A 21,636-nucleotide genomic window follows, 5' to 3' on the forward strand; every position below is an offset into this window, starting at 1 on the left:
CAATCAAATGGCCATCACGGGTATACGGATTACGGGCGAGTAGGGGGCGCCATGTTTCTATCAACTTATATTTCTAATGCATTGTGACTCTATTTCTCTGTGATGTTGGTGTGTTTCACCTGAAATTTGCACTTTTAGACAGAAAATTAATAGATTTAAATCCACTGCTTTTTTTTAAATAATGGAATTTACAACATTAAACAATTCTTTACTGTTTAATATTTCTTGTCGGAAATTGACTTTTTTATTTAAAAAATTATTCTATTTTTTAAAATATTCATTGAATTTAACAATTTTAGATTACGTTGGCGGTCTTAATTAAAATTGATATTTCAAAGCCAAACTCATTATAGTTCGAACCAAGATTTGGATTTTTCAACATTTGCAAGTTGCATTAGCATCGTTGATTGGAAATAATTTATTTTGAACACAATTCATTGGATTTTGAATTTTCTAAAATTTTTTATTGTTTTAGAATTGTTAGGCCGCAATTTGTATTTTTAATTTAAAACCAGATTGAAACATTATATTTCAGAAAATATTTGCATTTTCCCACAATGTTAGGTTATGTCAGCGTTTTACACAAAAAATTGGTATTTCAAAACAAGGTTTTAAATTTCTTACCAATTTTTTATTATGTTAGTATTTTCTTCAGAAATTGGTATTTTTAATTATAAAAAAGATATTTTAAAAAAGATTCACATCTTTGAACAGCTTAAGGTTATTTTAGCATTTTGAAGAAAAAAATCGGTATTTTAAAACAAAAAATCATTATGATACTTAATTCCAATTATTTAAACTAAAATTTAGAAGCTTAAACAATTTTGGATTTTGTTACGATTCTTCGTCTTAACTTGATATTTTTATTAAAACATCATTCGTTTTCAAATGAGATTTATGATTTTTTAACAATCTTATGTTACGTGTGCGTTTTTCATAGAAAATGTGTAACTTTAAACAAAAATCATTATCTTTTAAACAAGATATTAAAATAAAAATAACTCGATTCCTGAAAGTGTAAAATTCACGAAAAAAGAAAATATTAGAAATATGAAATTCCCGAAATTATAAAACGGCCAAAATATGAAAGTCCTGAAATGAAGAATTCCCGCATAACAAACTTCCCCATAGTTTATAATCTTATGAATTAAAAAATTTCCGATCAATAAAATTCGCCAATTTAAGAATTAAAAAATTGTTTCTAATCAATATTATTTATTTGTTAAAAACACAATATTGAAATATTTTGATAAAAGAAAACAAATTATAATGTTCAGTGTATTTTCTTACAATTATTGTTTAAATTAATAATAACAGTAATAGAACAAAAATTCCTGTAAGAAAGTTTTTCTTTTAATGTGCATAGTTTTTTAATTGTTTTTTTTTTCAAACTCCATATAATAATTTTTTTAATACATTGAACATAAAAAAATTGATCAATATATGTAATTATTATATTTTTAATAAATAAATATGATTGATAAAAAACATTTTGTTTTCTTTGTTAAAATTCTATAATTCTATAGTATTCGTTAACATCATACATTTTTCAATAATTTTATTCTGCGAGAATTTCGAAGTCGCGATTTTTAGTTTTCGGCATTTTTATAAATTCGGGGATTTTCTATTTTAACTACTATCTTTTTTCGGGAATTTTAAAGTGTCGGGATATTTATTTTTCGGGAGACAACAAATATCGCGCTCATGCTATGTATTTATTTGTTTGGGAGTCAAATATTTTCAGAGTGGGGCTGTCATTTCATATCTAAAGCTGAAACTTAAACAAGAATTGTTCAAGTTCAACGCGAAATATAAAAAAATATTTGAGAAGTGTCAAAGTCAGAATAAAAGTAGTATCGAAAATAAGAGCTGCTAATACTGAACTGTACTATCAGAGAGGAAGTGTTGACATTGCTGAGATTTCCGCTTCGAGGGCGACAGGTAAAAATCAGTTAACAAAAGACCTGATCGAAGGCTTAAGTTGGACAAACAAACGTTTCCTTGACTTCGGCAAAAGTCAAAGCATCGTTGCCTGTTTGTCCAAGATTAGATGAACAGACATCTTTTCTCTCTTATCGAGCCAATGAAAATTCTCCAGGATTTTATCGATTCCAATATTAAAACAAATATCGATGACAAACTTTCATGGCTGTCAGATGTTCCCATTTGATGCGAATCAATAATTAGATTTTTAATTTATATCTTTTTAGAAAAAGGCTTCTATTAGATTTTTGTTACGGAATTCATCTCGTCTCGTTGAAAATTATATTCAGGTTGATAATTTAATTATTTTGTTGAAAATTCAACTCTATTATTACAAGTCATATTTTTCATCGAAAATTCAACTACTTTGTTAAAAATTCGTTTCATTTATGGTTGAAAATAAATTTGTTTAATATGAAAATTAAGGTATTCCATTTTTAGTTCGAAACATATCCTTTTGGTTTAAAAATTTAACCGTTTGGTTAAAAAATTATCTTTTTTAGTTGAAAGTTCAACTTTTTGGTTAAAAATTCGTCTTTATTGGTAGAAATTTAATCTTTTTGGTTGAAAATTTATCGTTCGTGGTCAAAAATGCAACTGTTTAGTTAAAATGTCAACTGTTACATGATTCGTTGAGAATTAATCTTTTGGGTTGAAAAGTCGATTATTTGGCTTAAACTTGAAGTACTTTGTAAACAAATTAATTCTTTTTATAAAGGCTTCATAATTATAGTCGAAAATTCAACTTTTTGTCTTTAAATAAACTATGCTGTTAAAAATTCTACTTTTTTGTAGAAAATGTATATTTTTTACTTGAAAATTCAACCATTTAGTAGAAAATTAAACTATTTAAAAATTGAACTTTTGGTTGAAAAAATATATTTCGGAGTTAAAAATACAACTTTTTTTTAGATAATTGGTCTTTTTACTTTTAAATTAAATTAATTTGTTGGAAATTCATAATTTCTAATAAAACATTAATTTTCATGATCTCAATTTTTTTCCGAAAATTAAATTATTCCATTTTTGGTTCAAGCTTTATCCTGTATATTGCGAAGTTCAAAATTTGACTATTTGATAGATAATTTTATATATATTTTGTTGAAAACTGATCTTTTTGTGTAGAAAATTAATCTTGCTTGGATAAAAATTCAAATTTTTGGTTGAAGCCTCATATATTCAGTTGAAAATTTATCTTTTTACGTAGAAAATTATTCTTGTTTTATGGAAGTTTAACTTGCTAGTTGAGGATATGAAGTAACTTATCAAAACATCTTTCTTGATTTAAAATGATCTTTTTTGTTCAAAATTCATTTTTCCGATTAAAAAGTCCGATGTTTTCTAAACCATTCGATTTTTTAGCCTAAAAATTTATTCTTTTGTTAAAATTTATAATTCATAGTAGAAACGTGATCTTTCTAGATTGAAAATGAACTTTCTTGATGAAAATTTTTCTCTCTTCTAAAAAATGGGTCTTTTTGTCTTGAAAATCCAAATCTGGATTGAATTTTGATTTTTATTTGTTTCTAGACATTTGTTTGAAAATGCATCTTTGTATGCATAAAATTCAACTATTTGGTTAGAAATTCGACTATTTTGTTAAAAATCTAATTATTTTTGGAAAATTAAACTATTTTGTCAAGGTCACCATTTTTGTTCGAAAATACATCTATGTTGTTAAAAATTAATCCTTTTGGATTGTTCTACTTCCGCAGCGGGATGATTAGAACGGCCATCCTGAACCATGTTTAATACGATAAATTGGCAGGCTTAAATGAAGTTTATGTTGTTGTCTAAGGCTGAAAAATTGCTCCATTGTTCTAAAAGCAATAAATACAAATTTCTTTCGAAATCAATACGATTTTTAAAACGATATTCTCGTTTTTCAGGTGCAAATCAGGAAGTTCGTGACTTCAGTGGAAAAAAAGCAAGGCAGTATCTGGTTTCTCAGGAGGCTGAGGTTAGCCAGGACACCTTTCGCAGTAAGTATATTTGTCTCAATCTTATTGCTGTGATTTCTAAACCACGACTTTCAAAGTTCACACAAAACCTTTTTAGTTCTTTCTTTCTTCATTTATTACAACTTTTTCCAGTTTATTTATATTTTTCAATATTTAAACAACTGAATAAGTTTATCCTAGAAATCAGGGTGGCTGCAGATCAGGGAAAATTCAGTCAGGGATCTTGAAAAAAATGCGGAATTTAGGGAATTTCTACAATAAGCATTTTGAGTAACTGTCCGGACTAATCAGGGCTGCCATATAATCACTTTTTTCTCTAATCACTTTTGAGTGACATTTTTAAGACAAAGTCACTAGAGTAGCTTTTGTAAATAAAATAAAATTTTAGGGTGTATTTAATAATTTCAAGAAATTTGCAAGATCTTTAAAAAGTTTCAAAGTATTTGAAGTGTTTTATAATTTATATTAATTCATATTTTTTATTTTTAAAAAGTTTTCAAGAATCTCTCAAAATCTTGGAAGATTTGCTACGATTTTATAGGAAATATAAGGGTAAAGGATATTTCAAAAGATTATAAGAGATTTGATCAGATTTCCGAGGATTTCGATGATCTTGAGGGATTCTAAAAATTCTCACGCTGTTTTGATCAATTTTCCAGAATTTTAGGAAATATCGTCAGATTTTGCGTAGTTTAATAGGATTTTGTAATATTTTCGTGAATTTCAAAAAAAGTATTCACAAGAATCGAGGATTTTCGTAGAATCTCAATTATAGTGAATTATTTAAAGTTATTTGTTTAAATCCCAAGGCATTTTTAACATCTGAAAAAAAATTCAAGCGATTTTGAAAGATTTGAAAGCATTTCAAATATCTTAGGGTATTTTTAATAAATTTTAATATTTTGAAGATATTCCAAAGGATTTTAACGATTTTCGGGTATTTTTAAATGTACTGCATGTTCACTGAAATTCGGTGAGCGTAGCACAAACATTTTCGGTAAACCTAGATACTTAGTTTTCAAATTTCCAAGGAATTTTCGAAAGCTTTAAAATATTTCAAGGAAATCCAAAATACTTCAAAGCGTTCGAAATATTTTAAGATATTTAAAAAATTACAAGGCAATTTCAAAGTTTTGAAAAATATCAAGGGATTTCAAAATATTATAAGTATTCAAAATATTTTACAGCATTTCAAAAGACTACACGAAATTTCTGATAATAATAATTCAGGTTTTGTTATTAATTCCAAAGAATTTTCAAGATCTTTAAAAAGTTTCAAAGGATTTGAAATATTTTAGGGTGTTTTCAAAAAATCCAAGGAATTTTCAAGAACTTTAACCAGTTTTAAAGTATATAAAAAAATTGAATCCTTTGGGGGTATTTAAAAAATTCCAAGAGATTTTCAAGAAATATCAATAACTTCAAAATATTTTAAAGAATTTGAAGTATTTTGGGAAATTTTTAAAGATTCCAATTTATTTGCAAGAGATTTTAATAATTTAATGGTATTACAATGAGTTTTAAAGATTCTATGGGCTGAAAACTTCCAAGGATTTTTAATTAAATAAAAATTAAAAATTAAATTCCAAGTAGTTTTCATGAGATTTAAACATTTTCATAGAATTTCCAAAGACTTGGATCCTAAAATTTGGGAAGTATGAAACGATTTTATGGAACTTATAAGATTTTTACATATTTCAAAAGCATTCAAGAGGCTTTATAAGATTTCCGAGGATTTTAATAGTTTCCAGATATTTTAAAAGATCTCAAGGTATTTCATTAAATTTTCCAGGATTTTAGGAAATATCATAAAATTTTATAAAGTTTCATAGGGCTTATTAATATTTTAATGGATTGCTCAGCATTTATTTACAAGAATTGAGGGATCTTGGGGTTTTAAAGATTTTTAAGTATTTCACAATTTTAAGGAATTTTAAAGGATCCCAAAGAATATCTAATTTGTTTTAGCAATTTAAGGGGATATCAAAGAATTTGAAGATATCAGAGTATTGTTAAAAATTTTAACGAATTCTGAAGCGCTTTAAGAAATTTCAAGGGGTTTCAAAAGGTTTTAGAGGATTTGAAATATCTTAAAGTATTTTTAATATATTTCAATAATTTGAAGCGCTTCCAAAGGATTTTAGGATATTTAAAAAATATTCCAATCGAATTTTCGAGAACTTTCCAAAATTCAAGGGATTTAAAAAAATGTAAAGAACTTATAATATTTTAAGATTTTTTTTTTAATTCGAAGACGTTTTAATAAAATTAAAGTATTTTCTATAATTTAGCAAGATTTAGAACAATTCTACAGATCATGTAAGGTTTTATGTTATTTTAAAATATTTTAATTAATTTTAAAAGATTTCCAAGGATTTAGTAATTTCAAGGAATTTTAAAGGATTTTAAGAGCTCTCAAGATATCTTATTAAATTTTTCAGGATTTCAGGAAATATCAGATTTTATAGAACTTCATGGAATTTGATCATATTGTAATATATTTCAAAGAATTTGTTCAGAAGAAAGTAAGGGACTTTGTTTTATTTCAAACTTCTGCAGAGATTTTCAAAAATTTTGTTTGCAAATCATTTAATCTATTGAATTCCTTGGAATTTTCTTGTATTTTGTTAATTCCCATGAATTCTTTTAAATTCACTTTGTTTCTTTTAAATTTATGCAATTTTAAAATTTTCAAGGGATTTTAAAATATTTAAAACAAGTTCAAGTTGCAGCAAAAGATCTCAAATAATTTAAAATCTTTTGAGATATTTAAAAGATTCCAAGATAAAATAATTTTTTTTTAATTTCAAGGGATTTTTCAATAAATTTCAATAATTTGAAGGGATTCCAATTTACTGGATTCAATGGATTTTTACTTATTCTTTCTTTGAATTTTTCAATACTTATTTCAAATCTACCGAATTCAATTAATTTTTTCCTATTTTTGTATTGTTTCCAACACTGCATTTTTTCAAATTGACTAAATTCATTCCAAATTTACTGAAATCAGTCGCGTTTTTTATTTATTTGAATTATTTTAAATTTAAAAGAAGATTAACCACTTTTTCGATTTAAATAGGGTAGTTTTTCACTTTTTAAAATAAATTAGGCATTCCTGAGAATAATAAATTAAACATTTATAAATTTGAATCAAAAGTTGTGTTATTTAATTTATAAAAAATTCTCTATTAAGCATTTTACAGGATTAAAATTTTGGTCTTCAAATATTAATTGCCATAGGAAAGTAAAAAAAATTAGTAAGAAAAAAGTGCGGGAAATTTGAAAATGAAGTTTTGCGGCCACCCTGTTGAAACAAGACAAGTCTTTAAAAAGTTGATTCGGAAAAATCAGATTTATGGCAAAACATCGACTTTATCGTCGATAAATAAAAAAGCTGGCATTGAAACATGATACCGTATCCTGTGTCTTTTCACAACGGGTAACTTCGTCTCCTTCGAGGCAAGAAGTTCAATGCGACCGGCTCCATTGCCCTGAGCAAAAGTGCATCGGCGGGTGGTCTCGAGTCTTCGATTAGAAAAGGGACGAGCTCTTGCTGACAGTTTTTATTTATTTATTTATTCATTTCTTCAAGTGAACTCGTGTCCCCCTCTTTCATTTTTCCTCCACGAAGAAAAAAAATACATTCAGGTCATTAGAGTTTAAGGATTTTGTACTATAACTTTTCAGAGTGTCTACTTACCTGAAAAACTTGGAAATGTCAGGAATTTTTGTTAATCAGGGAAAGTCAGTGAAAAGTGATTGAATTAGAAAAAAGAAGTTGCAGATCTCAGGGGATTTCTGTAAGAAGCTCAGACACTTTTTTTTGTCACTTTCTAGTTATGTTTTTAAGTTGAAGTGTAAAGTATATAAAATACATTTTAGGGTATTTTAAAATATTCCTAATTTTTCTTGAAGATTTCAATAGTTTGAAGGAATTTCAAAGGATTTCAGGGTGTTTTTAAATTTTAAAGGGATTTTCAAAAGCTGCAACAAATTTTAATATATTTTAATAGATTTCAAAGAACTTGGAATATTTTAGGGTAGTGCAAAAAATTCCAAACGAATTTTTAATAAATTTCAATAGTTTGAAGGGAATCGAAAAGATTTTATATACTGTGTGGTATTTTAAAAAAATAATAAGAATTTTATAAAGCTTTAAATGACTTAAAGGTATTGCAACATATTTCTAAGGATTTGTAATATTTAAGGGTATTGTAAAAAATTCCAAAGAATTAAAAATAAATTTCAATAATGTAAAGTTATTCCAAAAAATTTGATAGATTTCATTGCATTTTTTTAAATGCGAAAGAATTGCCAAAAAGTAAAAAAAAAATTTAAGGTATTTCAAAAAATTCCAAAGTTTTTTGGAATATTGTAAGATGTATTTTTAAGAATTAAAAGAAGTTTTCAAAAGCTTTAAAAGATTCCAAATTTGTTTTTAAAGATTTTAATAATCTGAAGGCATTTTAAAGGATTTTGGGGTAGTTTTAAAAACTAAAAGGAATTTTCAAAAGCTTAAAAGAATTGGAAGGTATTTCAAGAGATTGCAAAGTATTTCGAATATTTTAGGGTATTCTACAAAATTTTAAGGACTTTTCAATAAATTTCAATAATTTAAAGGGATTCCAAAGATTTCACATGATATCGAATTATTTAGGGTAATGTGAAAAATTTCAAGGAATTTAAATATATTTTAATAATTTCAAAAGGTTTGGAATATTTTATGGAATTTTTAAGGACTAAAAGGAATTTTCAAAAGATTTTAATAATTTGAAAGAATTACAAAGGATTTTAGGGTATTTTTAAAAAGTAAAAAAGTTTTTAGAAACCTTCAAATAATGTGACGGTATTTCAAAATATTTTAAAGGATTTGGAACATTTTAGGGAAGAGATTAAAAATACTTCATTGTATTTTTAAAAATTAAAAGTAATTTTTAAGAAATTCAAAAATTTTGATTGGGCTTAAGAGGATTTAAAATATTTTCGGGTATTGTAAACAATTTTTAGGAAATTTCAATGAATTTCAATCATTCGATGGAATTACGAAAGATTTTAAATATTGCATTGTATTTTTGAAAATTAAAAGGATTCATCAAAACCTTTAAAAAATTTGAAAATACTTCAAAATATTTCAAAGAATTTCGAATATTTTATGGTTTTTTTAAAAAATAGTCATTGTAAAAAAAATACAAGGAATTTTCGACGAATTTTAATCATTTGAAGAGATTGCAAAATATTTTCCAGATTTCATTGCATTTTCAAAAATTCAAAGGAATTTCCAAGAGCTTTAACAAATTTGAAGGTTTTTAAAAAAATTCAAATATAAAGAATTTTAAAGATCTTAGAATATTTTGAGTGATTACAAGGAATTTTCCAGTAATTCCAGTAATTTAATGGGGTTTCAAAGCATTCGAAATATTTTGCGGTATTTTAAAAGATTTTATTTATTTGAATGTATTTCAAAAGGATTTTGAGCTATTTAAAAAAATTTTAAGGATTAATATTTTTCAAAAAATTTGGAATATTTTTTGGTATTGTAAAAAATCCCAGGGAATTTTTAATAAAATTAAAATTAAAAAAAAAAATTAGTCGTTTCACAAGAAATTTTACAGTCATTATAAGTAAACTTCGTAAACAATGCTTTTCAACATCCTTTTTGCTTAAAAATTCAACTGTTTTGTCATAAAATTTAAGAGATGATTAATTATGTTTGTAGTACTATTTATTTACGCCATGGTGACAATTATTAGATAGAAAAGTATTCTGCAATAATTTGTCAAAGCTTTATGAATGAAAAATATTAATTAAATCGCTAAAAACTTATACAATTAATAAATTAATTGTCCTTTTGTAAAGTTCCTTTTGAAAATGAACAAAGTTATTAAATTTTACATATGAATAGTACTATTTTTACAAATTTAGATAGTTACAATGACTGAAAAAAAATTACTGAAAAACCCTAGAGATAACTGCAATTTTCAGGACATTTTTTTCAGGATTTCAGTAGACACCTTTTTTCAAAAACCTGATTTTTTATCAAATTTTTTTGAAATATATATGTTTTTTAAAAATATTGTTTGCCAAAATCCTTAAGGTAAAAATGCATAGCTTTTGTGATGTATTTTTTTATTATTTCTAAATGTAGTATCTCATAAATAAATTCTTTTTAAATCTTCAGTATCCTCTTCGACTTTCAACATCTCTTTTGCATGGAATCGATTTCTAAGTACATTTTAGTTTGGTATTGGTATCTGGATTTTTTTGCACGATTTCGAATACGATACTCAAGATACTCTTTTTCTTTTCTTTCTGCAGAATCGGATTGGGACATCAGACAAAATTTTTAATTTTTTTTAGCTTAGTTTACAGTCTTACAATTTTCATTCAATTTTAAAGTTTCAAACTATGAATCAGTACATTTTTCCGGACAATTTTGCATCCCAATCCGATCTTGCTTTGTTCTGAATCTTTTATTTTTGCTAAATTTATGATCATTTTTCTCGAAGGAGCGTGAATTGAATTTGCCTTCTTACCATTTCGTTGTTATTTGATCAATTAATTACATATTAGATTATAATAATCTACTTTTTTTAATAATACCGTAAAGCGAGACGAAGCGGGCCAGTGGGGGGTAAATCGGGAAACTCGGAAGTTTCCATTTCAGGACATTATGAAAACGAGGTTCAAAATAACTTGTAAATGGCAATTCGTGCCGATTTTTGATTTTTTTCGAAAAATACAACATTAAATTTTGAAGAGTTTTATGTGGTATTATTTTCGATTTATTTATATAAACTTTTATGTTAATAGCAAAATCTTACGAATAAACATTATTAGTAGCAGTTGGTTTATAAAATTAATAAAAAATCGAAAGACAATTTATCTTCAGTTAACATCACTGTCGACATAATTTAAAATGACCGAGTATCATTTCGCCGTTAAAAGCAACTTATTCTGGCACAAAAATTTACTTTGTAAACAAAGAATCTATACTGAATGTAGGAAACAATTTTCTATTAAAATAAAAAAAAACGGAAACAGACTTCTTTTTTGCTTATTGCGTTAATATGAAAGTTTAAACCAAAAAATAATTAAAATAGGATTACATAAATCTCTTCAAAATTTAATTCTAAATTATTTATTTTTTTTAAATCAGTCAAGAATTGCATTCTATAAGTTATTTTGAATCTCGTTTTTCTATTTCATCCCATTACTTAAGATAAATTCCTCTTTTCATCCATACTTCCCCTCGCATTACTTCACCCTTCGCAACATCTCCCATTACTTAATATAAATTCCTCTTTTCATCCCTACTTCCCCTCCCATTACTTCACCCTTCGCAACATCTCCCTTTCCTAACTTTTTCTTCCTCTATTTTCTCCTTTCCTCACTTCTGTAGCTAACCCTCCTCTTCTCCGGCCATCACTTTCCCACCTCTACTCATCAGCATTACCGCATCTCCACTTTCGTCTCTAGCCTCCCTCCCCACCTCATTTTCTCTCACTTCTCATACTTCCCCTATACTTACGCTCTCCTAACTTCCCCTCAATTCCTGTAACTTTATCTCCCCTCATTTCCTTTCACATCTGCTACCTCCCCTTCCGTATTTTCCCCTCACATGCACCATTTCCCCTCCTCTGAATTCCCCTGCGGCCCCTACTTCTACTCGTTTCCCCTCGTTTCCCATACCCTCGTTTGCCCTTCTTGAAAAAAGTACGATTGATTGCCGGATGGACACCAGAAGTAAACTATAATGGTTTAAGGAAAAGACTCAACGTTTCTGTGCATTAGAATCGATAAAAGTACACTTCAGGACCATAAGTTATTAGTTCAAGGTTCAAGATAATTATTATAAACAAATTATATTAATAAATACTTAGATGAGCCCAATGGCGGAAAAATGATTGTTAACTACAAAATTAACAAATATTAACAAACTTATAAATATGAAATATTCATTATTGTTAGCAATGATAATTAGAAACATATTCCAAATAATAGCCTTCTAATAGAAAAAATCTATTTTTTCCACTAAAAAATATGCCATGCAACCGAAATAGTAATATTTCGTAAAGAAAATATGTCACTGATTCTTAATGATTATTCTTATTAACAAATTGTCAAATAAACGGTAGCAATCCAAAAGGTGCTCAGGTACATTTTGAAAAAATGGATTTATTGGCCCAAAAATAATCCAAAAATCAATTACACACCCTGTTAAAAGGATTTGCTTGAATGTGCATTTTTCAGTCATTTTTATTACAGTAATACAAAGTTGGTATGTCGCAGAGATTCAAGGGACATGCTGTACTTGATCACACAAAAATTTCATTCACTTCGAATTGAGTAACTTTTTTTGGATAAAAAATTCTCATTCTCATTTAAAACCTGTGAAATTTTAGCGTCAGCATTCTCGGTCGATTTTCTTGGAACTGTTGTAACTTTTTTAAATCAAACTTTGTTTTCCCAAATTCACAAACTCAATATCTCGGGAGCATATTTTTATTATTATTTTCTTTGAACTAAAAATTGAATTTTTTATCTCAACCTGCAGCCGATCCCGCTCCAATTTTAAGTTAGTGTCAGTTTCATATTGTCAACTTCCATATCCGTTTCCTCTAAACTGGCTTACTTTTTCTGATCAAACTTTTTTGACCTCAAATCAGTAATACTTCATCTCGGGAGGGCACTTTTGTTTTATCTTTAAATTGGATTGCCACCCTGAAAATTCATATTCATTTTGATATTTTTTGTGTATTTCAACGTCGCTAATCTCATCAAACTAATTCAGAACATGTTTTAATGTGATTAATAATCACAGAGTATTTTAAACATTAAAGCCTTCTTATTTTTAATGACATAAATTATGAAAAAAATTGAAAACTAGTCATCATGGAGAAACAATTTATTTTGTTAAAGAGATATTTCGGGTTTCACTCGTGTAAAAAACTACGAATTGTTTGCCGACGTTTCGTGAACAATTCGTAGTTTTTTACACGAGTGAAACCCGAAATATCTCTTTTTATCAAAATGAATCATCGTGAAAGCATAAAATCTATTATCAATTTATTTTGTCTACTATACTAGATATGAAAGTAAGTAATTTTGGAATTTTTTTCTAATTTTTATTGTTAACCATAATAAATATTTAATATTTTTAAAATATGTGATTAGTAATCAGTTAAAAATATATTTAGAACTTGTTTGATGAGAAAAATAATGTATATACCTACAAAAAAGATACGAAAATATACGATTTGTTTATTACAATGTTTATAACGATAGTAATTGTTCATATCTGGTACTAATTAGTTACGAGTATTATTTCTGTAAAGTACGTGAATACTTTAAGTAAACGAAACCGTTTTTTCTGCTGTTGAGCTACAGCCTCTTCTATAAAGTATTGGTTAATATGCTTTGTTTAGAAAAAAAAAGTTTAATCCTACACTATTGATTTATGTTTCTGAAGTGTACCTGCATTGAGTCTGATGCATAGTCTTCATTTGAGTCTTTTCAATAGCGAAAAAAAAAATCTCAAAATGTCTCAATAATCTGTTTATTTATTCATAAAATAAATAACATAGAAATAAATCTTTTTTTTCAATGCAAGTGTTATTTTTTATTTAATGCCAAGTATTTCAATTTTGATACAATTTAAACTTTTTTAAAAAGGAAATCTCATAAAATTCTCCATCAAACTATCATCACCAATTTTTGAAGAAGAAAAATATATTTTTTTATCTAATCACAATAGTGGAAAAAATAGAAATTTGTATGCTTTTAAAGTGAACAATTTTTTTAAATACTTGGATTCATTCAAAAATACATACAAACATGAAGAAACTATTCAAAAATGTTGTTCATTAGCAAAGAATATGTTTAAAAATGTATTGAATTTTGTTATAAACAAATAATTGAATGACAATGGTTTGGTGGGAATTGTTAGCGATTCGTCACTTGATTCGCATTAAATTTGCACAATGTATGGAATGATTAAAGTTTTTTCTACTAAATCAATCATAATTATACTGCATGGCAATTTGGACCTCCAATAAAATTTAATAATTTTTCAACAATTGTATTTAAAAAATGCACTTTTTGACTATTTTCGAATCTTCAAACTTGGTTCTTTGGATGCAATTAACTATAAATAATTAACTTCAAAATTTTGTAAGGACATTCTGATGACAATAAAACGATTTTAATTGTAACGATAATTGTTTAAACCAGTTTAAACCAAACAAGATTTTTGCACAAAATAAACATCCAATAATTAGCAATAAATGCTTACTAAGAATTAAAAAAGATTCATAATTGTGTAAACAAACTTAATTAAAGATAACGATTTAGGTACTTTTGAATAAATCCAAATATTAAAAAAAACTGTATGCTTCAGAAGTCAAAACTTATTATTATTTTTTTTTAAATTAGTTATCATTTTTTTCAAACGTTCAAATTGGATAAAAATTTTCTGAAAATCGATTGCTCGACGGACGTTTTTGTTTGCCACACTGTGTGGCGTCCCGCATTACCCTGCATGCCCTAAATTAAACTAAGCCCTATTTTATGGTACTTTATTATTTAAGGTAATTTCTGCTTATTTTGTTTTTAAAACAATTCCTGTTAAAATCTTTAGCTTCTTGGGACAAAGATTTGTGATTTTGTGTCAAGAATGAAATTGTAAAGATTAGTCAAAGTAGGCGCGTGGCGCCTGAAAACAAGACTTTCTTAGCCTATTAAGACATTAATCACAACATTAAAAAATGTCCTCCTATACTTCCCTCTTCTATGCCCTACACATTCCCCTACTTCACCTCCCTTCACTTGACCCATCACTACCCTCCCTTTCAACGCCTTCCTGCAAACCTCGCTTCCTCAGCTAACCCATTCCTTCCCCAGGCCTCACTTTCCCTTCCCTACTAACCCTAATTTCCAATCGTTTCCACTATTTCCTCTCACTTAAACTCAATTTCCCTATTTCCCCTTCTTATTTTCTCTTCATTCCTCTCCTTAATTTCTCCGCTTTTTTTATCTATTTCTTCTTGCCTCATTTCTTTACTGTTCCTTCACTCAATTCCTCTACTTTTCATAATTTTCCCCTCTATAATTTACCCTACTATCTCTCCATAATTTTTCCTCACTTCTCCTTTCAAAATTTGCCCGCTCTCCTATTTTCATTCCTCTGATTTGCCTCATTTCATCTACTTTCCCTTAATCAATTTCTCGTCTCTTCTCCTACTTTCCCTTCAGCCTTTTCCTCTCATTATAGATACATACCATCACCTAATTTTAACCTCACTTCCTCTAATTCCACTTCCCTCAGTTTCCCTCACTTCCCCAACTTACTCTCCTCTCGCTTCCCCTAATTCCACTTTCCTTATTTCTACTTACTTCCCCTACTTGTGCTCCCCTTATTTCTCCTCGGTTTCCCTACTTTCCCTCGAGTTGCTTACTTCCCTCACTTCCCATTCCCTACTCCCCTCATTTTCGCTTCTTCTCCTCTCCTCATCCCACCTAACTTCCCCACCATAATTTCCCCTGATTTCTCTCCATGATTTGCCCTTACGTCCCCTACTTTTCCTCGGCTAATTTCCCCCACTCCTTCTCGTTCTTCCTATTTCATCTACTTTCCCTTACTTCCACATCGCTTATTTTCCCTCGCTTCATCTACATTCCCTCTATTTATTTTCCTTCGTTTTCCCTTCACAAATTTTTCCTCACTTCCCCATTCACACATTTCCCCTGCTTCCCTCACTTACCCTACTTCACCTCAATAATTTCCTCTTTCTTCCCCTCCTCTAATTTTCCCCACATTACATACTCCCCTCCTCCCATTTTCCCTACTTTTTCTTCACACATTTCCTGTACATCTTCCCTCATTTCATTCACTTTCTTTCCCTAATTTCCCGTCACTTCCCCCACATCCCATTCCAGGGTTGCTACAAGACCCGGAAGACCTGAAAGACCTAAAAACGTCATGGAAGTTTTAAGAAGTGTTTAATAAACCTGGAAAAGTCATGAAATTAAAACAAGATTACTGGAAAACCTGAAAAAATCATGGAATTTAAAAAAAAATTACTGAGACTTTTTAAATCGTCTCAATTTCAAAGTCTTAATAATTTAGTGTTTTATAGCGAATCCTATATTTGAAAATTGCAAAAGAAAACTTAAGAAAAAGGCAAATATCAAAGTGTAAGAATTAAATGAAAATAAATGCAAGATTCAATAGGAGATGTAAAAAGAACTGGAAGATGTTAAAGAAGAAATTCGTGAACTGATTACATTTTTATAAATTTCAATATTGACAATTTTATTAGTTCTTGTTTTGAATTCAATAAAACTTATTGATAAACCATTATCATTGCATTTTAATTTGTTACAATTCAATTTAATTGGCTGAATTTTAAAAAAAAGTAGACCTGGAATTTTTTCAAAATTATACCTGGAAAACCTGGAAAAGGCATGGAATTTTGTAATCAGACTCTTGTATTACCCCTGCATTTACAAATTTCCACTACTTCCCCTCACCTAATTTTCCGTTACTTCTCCTACTTCTCATTCACTAATTTCGCCTCATTTAACATAGTTTCCTCCCCAAATTTCAACCTCATTTCCCCTACTTTCCTTTCCTTACTCCTCCTAGTTTTTGCTACTTTATCTTCTTCTTCTAATCCTCGTTCATCCTCGCTTCCCCAACGTCTACTCCTCTCATTTTCCCTTACTTCCCTTCGCTTATAACCCCTCACTTCACGTACATTTCCTCCCTTGTTGCCCCTACATTCCCCTCGCTTCACATCCAATCATTTTCCCTCTTAACTTTTCCTCACTTCGCCTCCCCTCGTTTCTCATTTTATATACTTCCTCTCCTCTAACTTCCCCTACTTCCCTTTCACTACTTCCCTTCCCATTTCCCTTCCTCTCCTTCCCTTCCCCTTATTCTACCTTCTTTCCTTCCTATTATTCCCCTTACTTAACCACTTGGGAAAAGTACGACGAATGGAAACCGGACCGAAACTACATATATATGGGTTTCAGCCTAGGGATACGAAACTCTAAAAATAAATATAAGACTCTCTATTGCTGAAAGGTTTTGGGTTTTCTTCGGTGATTTTCGGGCCTCTGGATGGATTTCCTTCTGTTGTAGGACTTATTGCTGCTGCCACGCTCAGGCAAGTTCAGAGGCGCACTTCTGCTATAGTAGTAAAGCGCTTGTATCGCAAGATAATAGTAAGCGCTCCTTAGAAAAAACTTGCAAAAAGGCTATAATTAACGGTAGTTATGTTAAAGTGAGTATTCTGAAAAACGACAACTCTGATCATTTTGGAAATCGAGCTTTTCTTCTAAATTATATTTTTCCACCAAAATTATAAACTTTTAAATTCCAGAAAATGTTTTGTTTAAAAAGACCTATTCATATTTATTGAAGCTCATGTTCAATTACTCAAATATAAATTTTAATTTGATGAAATCCTACTTTAATAACACAAAACAAAATTATTTTGCGTTTTTTCTTATTTTATGACCTTATAATTTGTAATTGTATTGAAACCACAACTAATTTAGGACACAAATATTATTTTTCGCATTTCAACAGTTTATTATTCTGTATGAGAAAATTTTTGTTTCGATTTCCACGCAAGGTCTGTCGTTTTTCATTGTGTAGTGAAACTAGTGTCTAAATCTGCCTTAATCTTATATTTTTATAACGGTTCAGCTTATTTAACATTTTCAAAAATCGACGTCTGTCAAAGTAGAATGTTAGTTTTCGACCTCAAATACTAATATTGTATTTTTAATTAAAAGATCAACTAATTTTAGATACTAAAATTGTAATTGAAATAATAATTATGGATTGTGCATTAAATCCTCTTAATTTTATTTTCCACATACTTTATTAACAGATATTTTCTTTAACATCTCGCATTTACCGAGCAGGTATATTTATTTAATATTTATGTCAATTGTTACTAAATCACTAACCATGTAAATATATGCATTTGAATCATAGTATTATTTTTTAGTATAATTTTACACCTTATTATACTTATAGGCCTATAGTGCATTTTTTATAATTTTGTTCCGTTTCTATAGAAAAATCGGTGTAGGAAATCAGTATGCGAAAATCAGAATAGAAATAAATAGTATTAAAATATTGAAGGAATTGATGCAAAAGTAGAGAAACAAGAAGAATTATTTATTTATTTACACATCGTTTCAAATTGTCTCAAGGGGTTACAAAGAATTTTGTAAGATGTCCAAAGATTTTAACGGATTTTTGATAACTACAATTATAGAGAATGAAATTTCAAGGGATTTCTAGCGATTCCAAAGATTTCAAAGAATTATACAAGACTGAATTAATTAAAATTTATTTTATTTTCAAGGGGTGTAGAGGATTTCTTATAATTTCTAGAGAACTTTAAGGGATAGATTAAATGTTTTTAAAAGAATTTCCACAATTTAAACATTTTTTAATTTTGATGTTTTTTAAGATATTTTTGTGTATTTCAAAAGATTCTGAACAATACTAAGAAATTTAAAAATCAAGGGATTTAAACGTATTTTTTAGGGTTTCCAGGAATTTCAAGATAATTCTAAATAACTATTACACTAAAGTCTAGAGAAAAAAATCAAGAAATTCTTAGCGATTACAAAGATTTCAAGTGATTTTCCAGATTTTAAAAAATTGAATAAGTTTTAAATCATTTAAATTTGATTTTATTTTTAAACGTTTATTCGTTCACTCTTTTAAATAAAAAATTTAAGTCTTTGGTTAATAGTTAAGCTATTTTGTTGAAAATTCTAGTATTTTGTAAAAAATGTACTTATTTTTTTGAAAATTCTACTGTCTTTTAAAGATTCAATTATTTCTTAGCAAAGGAAACAGTTTTTGGTTCAAATTTATTCTTTTTTTTTTAATTAGACTCTTAGGTTCAGGACGTCATCTATGAAGGGTAAACATGTTTTTGTTTTTTTTCTTTCATTTTTGTATTAATTCGTGTTATTTGTTCGAGAATTCATCTTTTAGGGTAGACAATTTGTTTTCTATTGAAATCAATTAATAAAAAAAAATTTTTTTTAATCAGAAATTCTGTTACTGTACTTGTGAATTATTCTGTGTTAAAAATATTACAAGATTAAAATTATGGTCTTTAAATGTTAATTTAAAGACAAAATAAAAAATTGGTTAGGGAAAAATCAGTGAATTTTGAAAATACATTTTTTCGGCCACCCTGTGTATATTTCAAATATATTTTTAAAATAAAAAAGTGACTAAAAAAGTAACGATCGTTATTTTTTTCAAACTTAACTAAGAAAAAGTTATCGAAAAAAGTTATGTGTTTCGTGATGTAACGTTAACAATAACTAGTTCCTTTAAATAGTAACTTGCCTGTCACTGTTACTTTTAGTAGTTTTTTGTCGGTGGGATGACAATTTCTTGATATACTATTCTAAACAAAAATTGTAGTTTTCAGATGTGAAAAAACTTTCTCTCTAGCTCCACTGGGATTCGAACCCAGGTCTAAAGATTGGCAGTCCAGTGTTGTATGTCTGGTGCACTAGACCCACAATCTCTAAAACCTGGGTTCGAATCCCAGCGGAGATAGAGAAGAGCTTTTGCACATCTGAAGACTGTAACCATTTTTTGTTGAAACTAGTAGATCAAAAACCTTCATTCCAACCGAATAAAAAACGATTTCACAACGTTAGTCGTTAACGTAACATCCAAACTCAGTTATTTTTACAAGTTTACACAACGTCTTGCAGAACTTTGATTTAGGAAAGGTTTTTATGTTCAATGAATAGGATAACTTTGTATCATTGTTTTATATAGTTATAATTGAATCTTGTTACGTAGAAGAAATTGTTTTTTTATTCCGTAATGTTCTGTTTGTAAAATTAAGACGCGTGAGTTCATTTTATGCATCGCACGATTCTCAAACTCTCTTCCTTTCTTTACATTTGCACATAATGACAATGATTGCTATCCGGAGTAAAAACGAGCTGCATTTTGGCATTTACGTGTGTACAGAAAATTAATTAATTCTCTCCCTTTCTTCATTCGCGCGACTGTCGCTCGCCTAGCGTAATCGCTAATTACTCACCACTGACAATTAAATGAATTAACTTTGCCGCTGTCGTCGAGTTTCAAAGTTCCGTTGAGCGATAATCAAGAACACTCAGAACTGGCCTCTGATTTCAATCAAAATTTCTATTAAAGCTAATCTTTATTTAAGAAGTTAGCTAGCACAAAATAACAGATATTTTATTATTATTCATTATTACTAGAAAATTGAGAGCGCTACGCGCGCACTTACTGATTTTTTTAGAAAATACTCAGTTCAATTATTTTTTCATAAAGATGTCCATTTCTAACGAAAAACACTAACAGAATCCGAAATTATTCAAGGATCTAAATTTGATCAAATTAAACAAAAACATTGGATTTAAATCTAACGGGTTTTATATAAAAATAAAAAAAATATTTTTAAAAAGACACAAATATAAGGTACCAACAAATTATTTAGGATTCGATATATTTTTTTACCTAACGTTATTCGTTTAACAATGAAAAGATCAAAGTTGGGATTTTTTTTTTAAACTCATAAATTCTTTCTCAGTCCATTGGATGACTATAAGTTTGCCATAACATTAATTGTCAATGGCGACCCATTTTTGACCAAATTTACTATTCTAGAATTTTTGTATGGATTGAAATGTTTATTTATTAAATTTTCATGTAAATATAACATTTTTTAAACTTTTTTATGTATAAAATTCACTTTTTATTGAATTTAAGATCATTGAAATTTGAAGTGAATTAAATTTTCAAAATTTACATTTTAAACTGTTAAAATCTAAAGAAAATTTAATTTTCAGAATTTTAATTCAAAACATTTGAAAATTCAATACAAAATTTGCTTCAATTTTCAATTTTTTTCAATTTTCGACAGTTAGAAGTTAAATTTCCAATTTCCTTTAGAATTCAACTGTTGAAAAATAATTTTTTCGAAATTTATCAATCTTGTTCAAACTATAATAATGTTTGTTTAAAAATACCAATTTTTGATGCAAAACATTACTCAAGTTATAATGTAACCAATTGTGAATCTGCTTTGACATCCAATGATTTTTAATCAAACTACCAATTTCGTAGGTGGAGCACACCAACAACCTGAAGTTGTAAAAAAATTAATATTCACTCAAATTTAATTATTTTTGTTTGATATTCGCAAATTGTAAATATTCTTCGAAAAGTTTCTAATTTTTATTAAAAATACGAATAATTTACAAGAAAAAAACACAAACATAACGTAGCAGAAAATGGTTCAGAATTGTAAATATTTGTTTAGTCTATATTGGAAACCGCTAGCTTAGGCCTTTAATTTTACAACAAAAATTATATCTTAAAAATATGTAATGATTTATTTACTAAAAATACCGATATATGATATAAAGGGCCAAATTAAACTAAAGTTGCCAAAAAGTTGTGAATCTTCTTTCAAATCTAATTTTTTATTAAAAATACTTATTTCCGACAAAAAACACCAGAATAATCGATAGTTGTTAAAAAATCTTAAATTGTGTTCAAATATAATGATTTTTGTTCGAAAATACTGATTTTCGGTGTAAATGCCTCTCCCTACATAACCTAAAATTGTTAACAACTTATGAATTTTCTTTGACATAT

General features: G+C 27.8%; 1 protein-coding gene across 2 annotated transcripts in view; it reads left to right on the forward strand.

Annotated features, from left to right (window-relative positions):
* Positions 1-21,636, forward strand: part of LOC117177420 (ankyrin repeat domain-containing protein SOWAHB) — a 439,406-nt gene that overhangs the window by 412,328 nt on the left and 5,442 nt on the right. For both annotated transcript variants that reach the window (XM_033368091.1, XM_033368092.1), the window contains exon 12: positions 3,873-3,965. In XM_033368091.1, the coding sequence (XP_033223982.1) occupies positions 3,873-3,965 (93 nt within the window). The remainder of the gene's footprint in view (positions 1-3,872; positions 3,966-21,636) is intronic.

The sequence above is a fragment of the Belonocnema kinseyi genome, chromosome 7 (genome assembly GCF_010883055.1).
Source record: "Belonocnema kinseyi isolate 2016_QV_RU_SX_M_011 chromosome 7, B_treatae_v1, whole genome shotgun sequence".
NCBI classification, from domain to species: Eukaryota; Metazoa; Arthropoda; class Insecta; order Hymenoptera; family Cynipidae; genus Belonocnema; species Belonocnema kinseyi.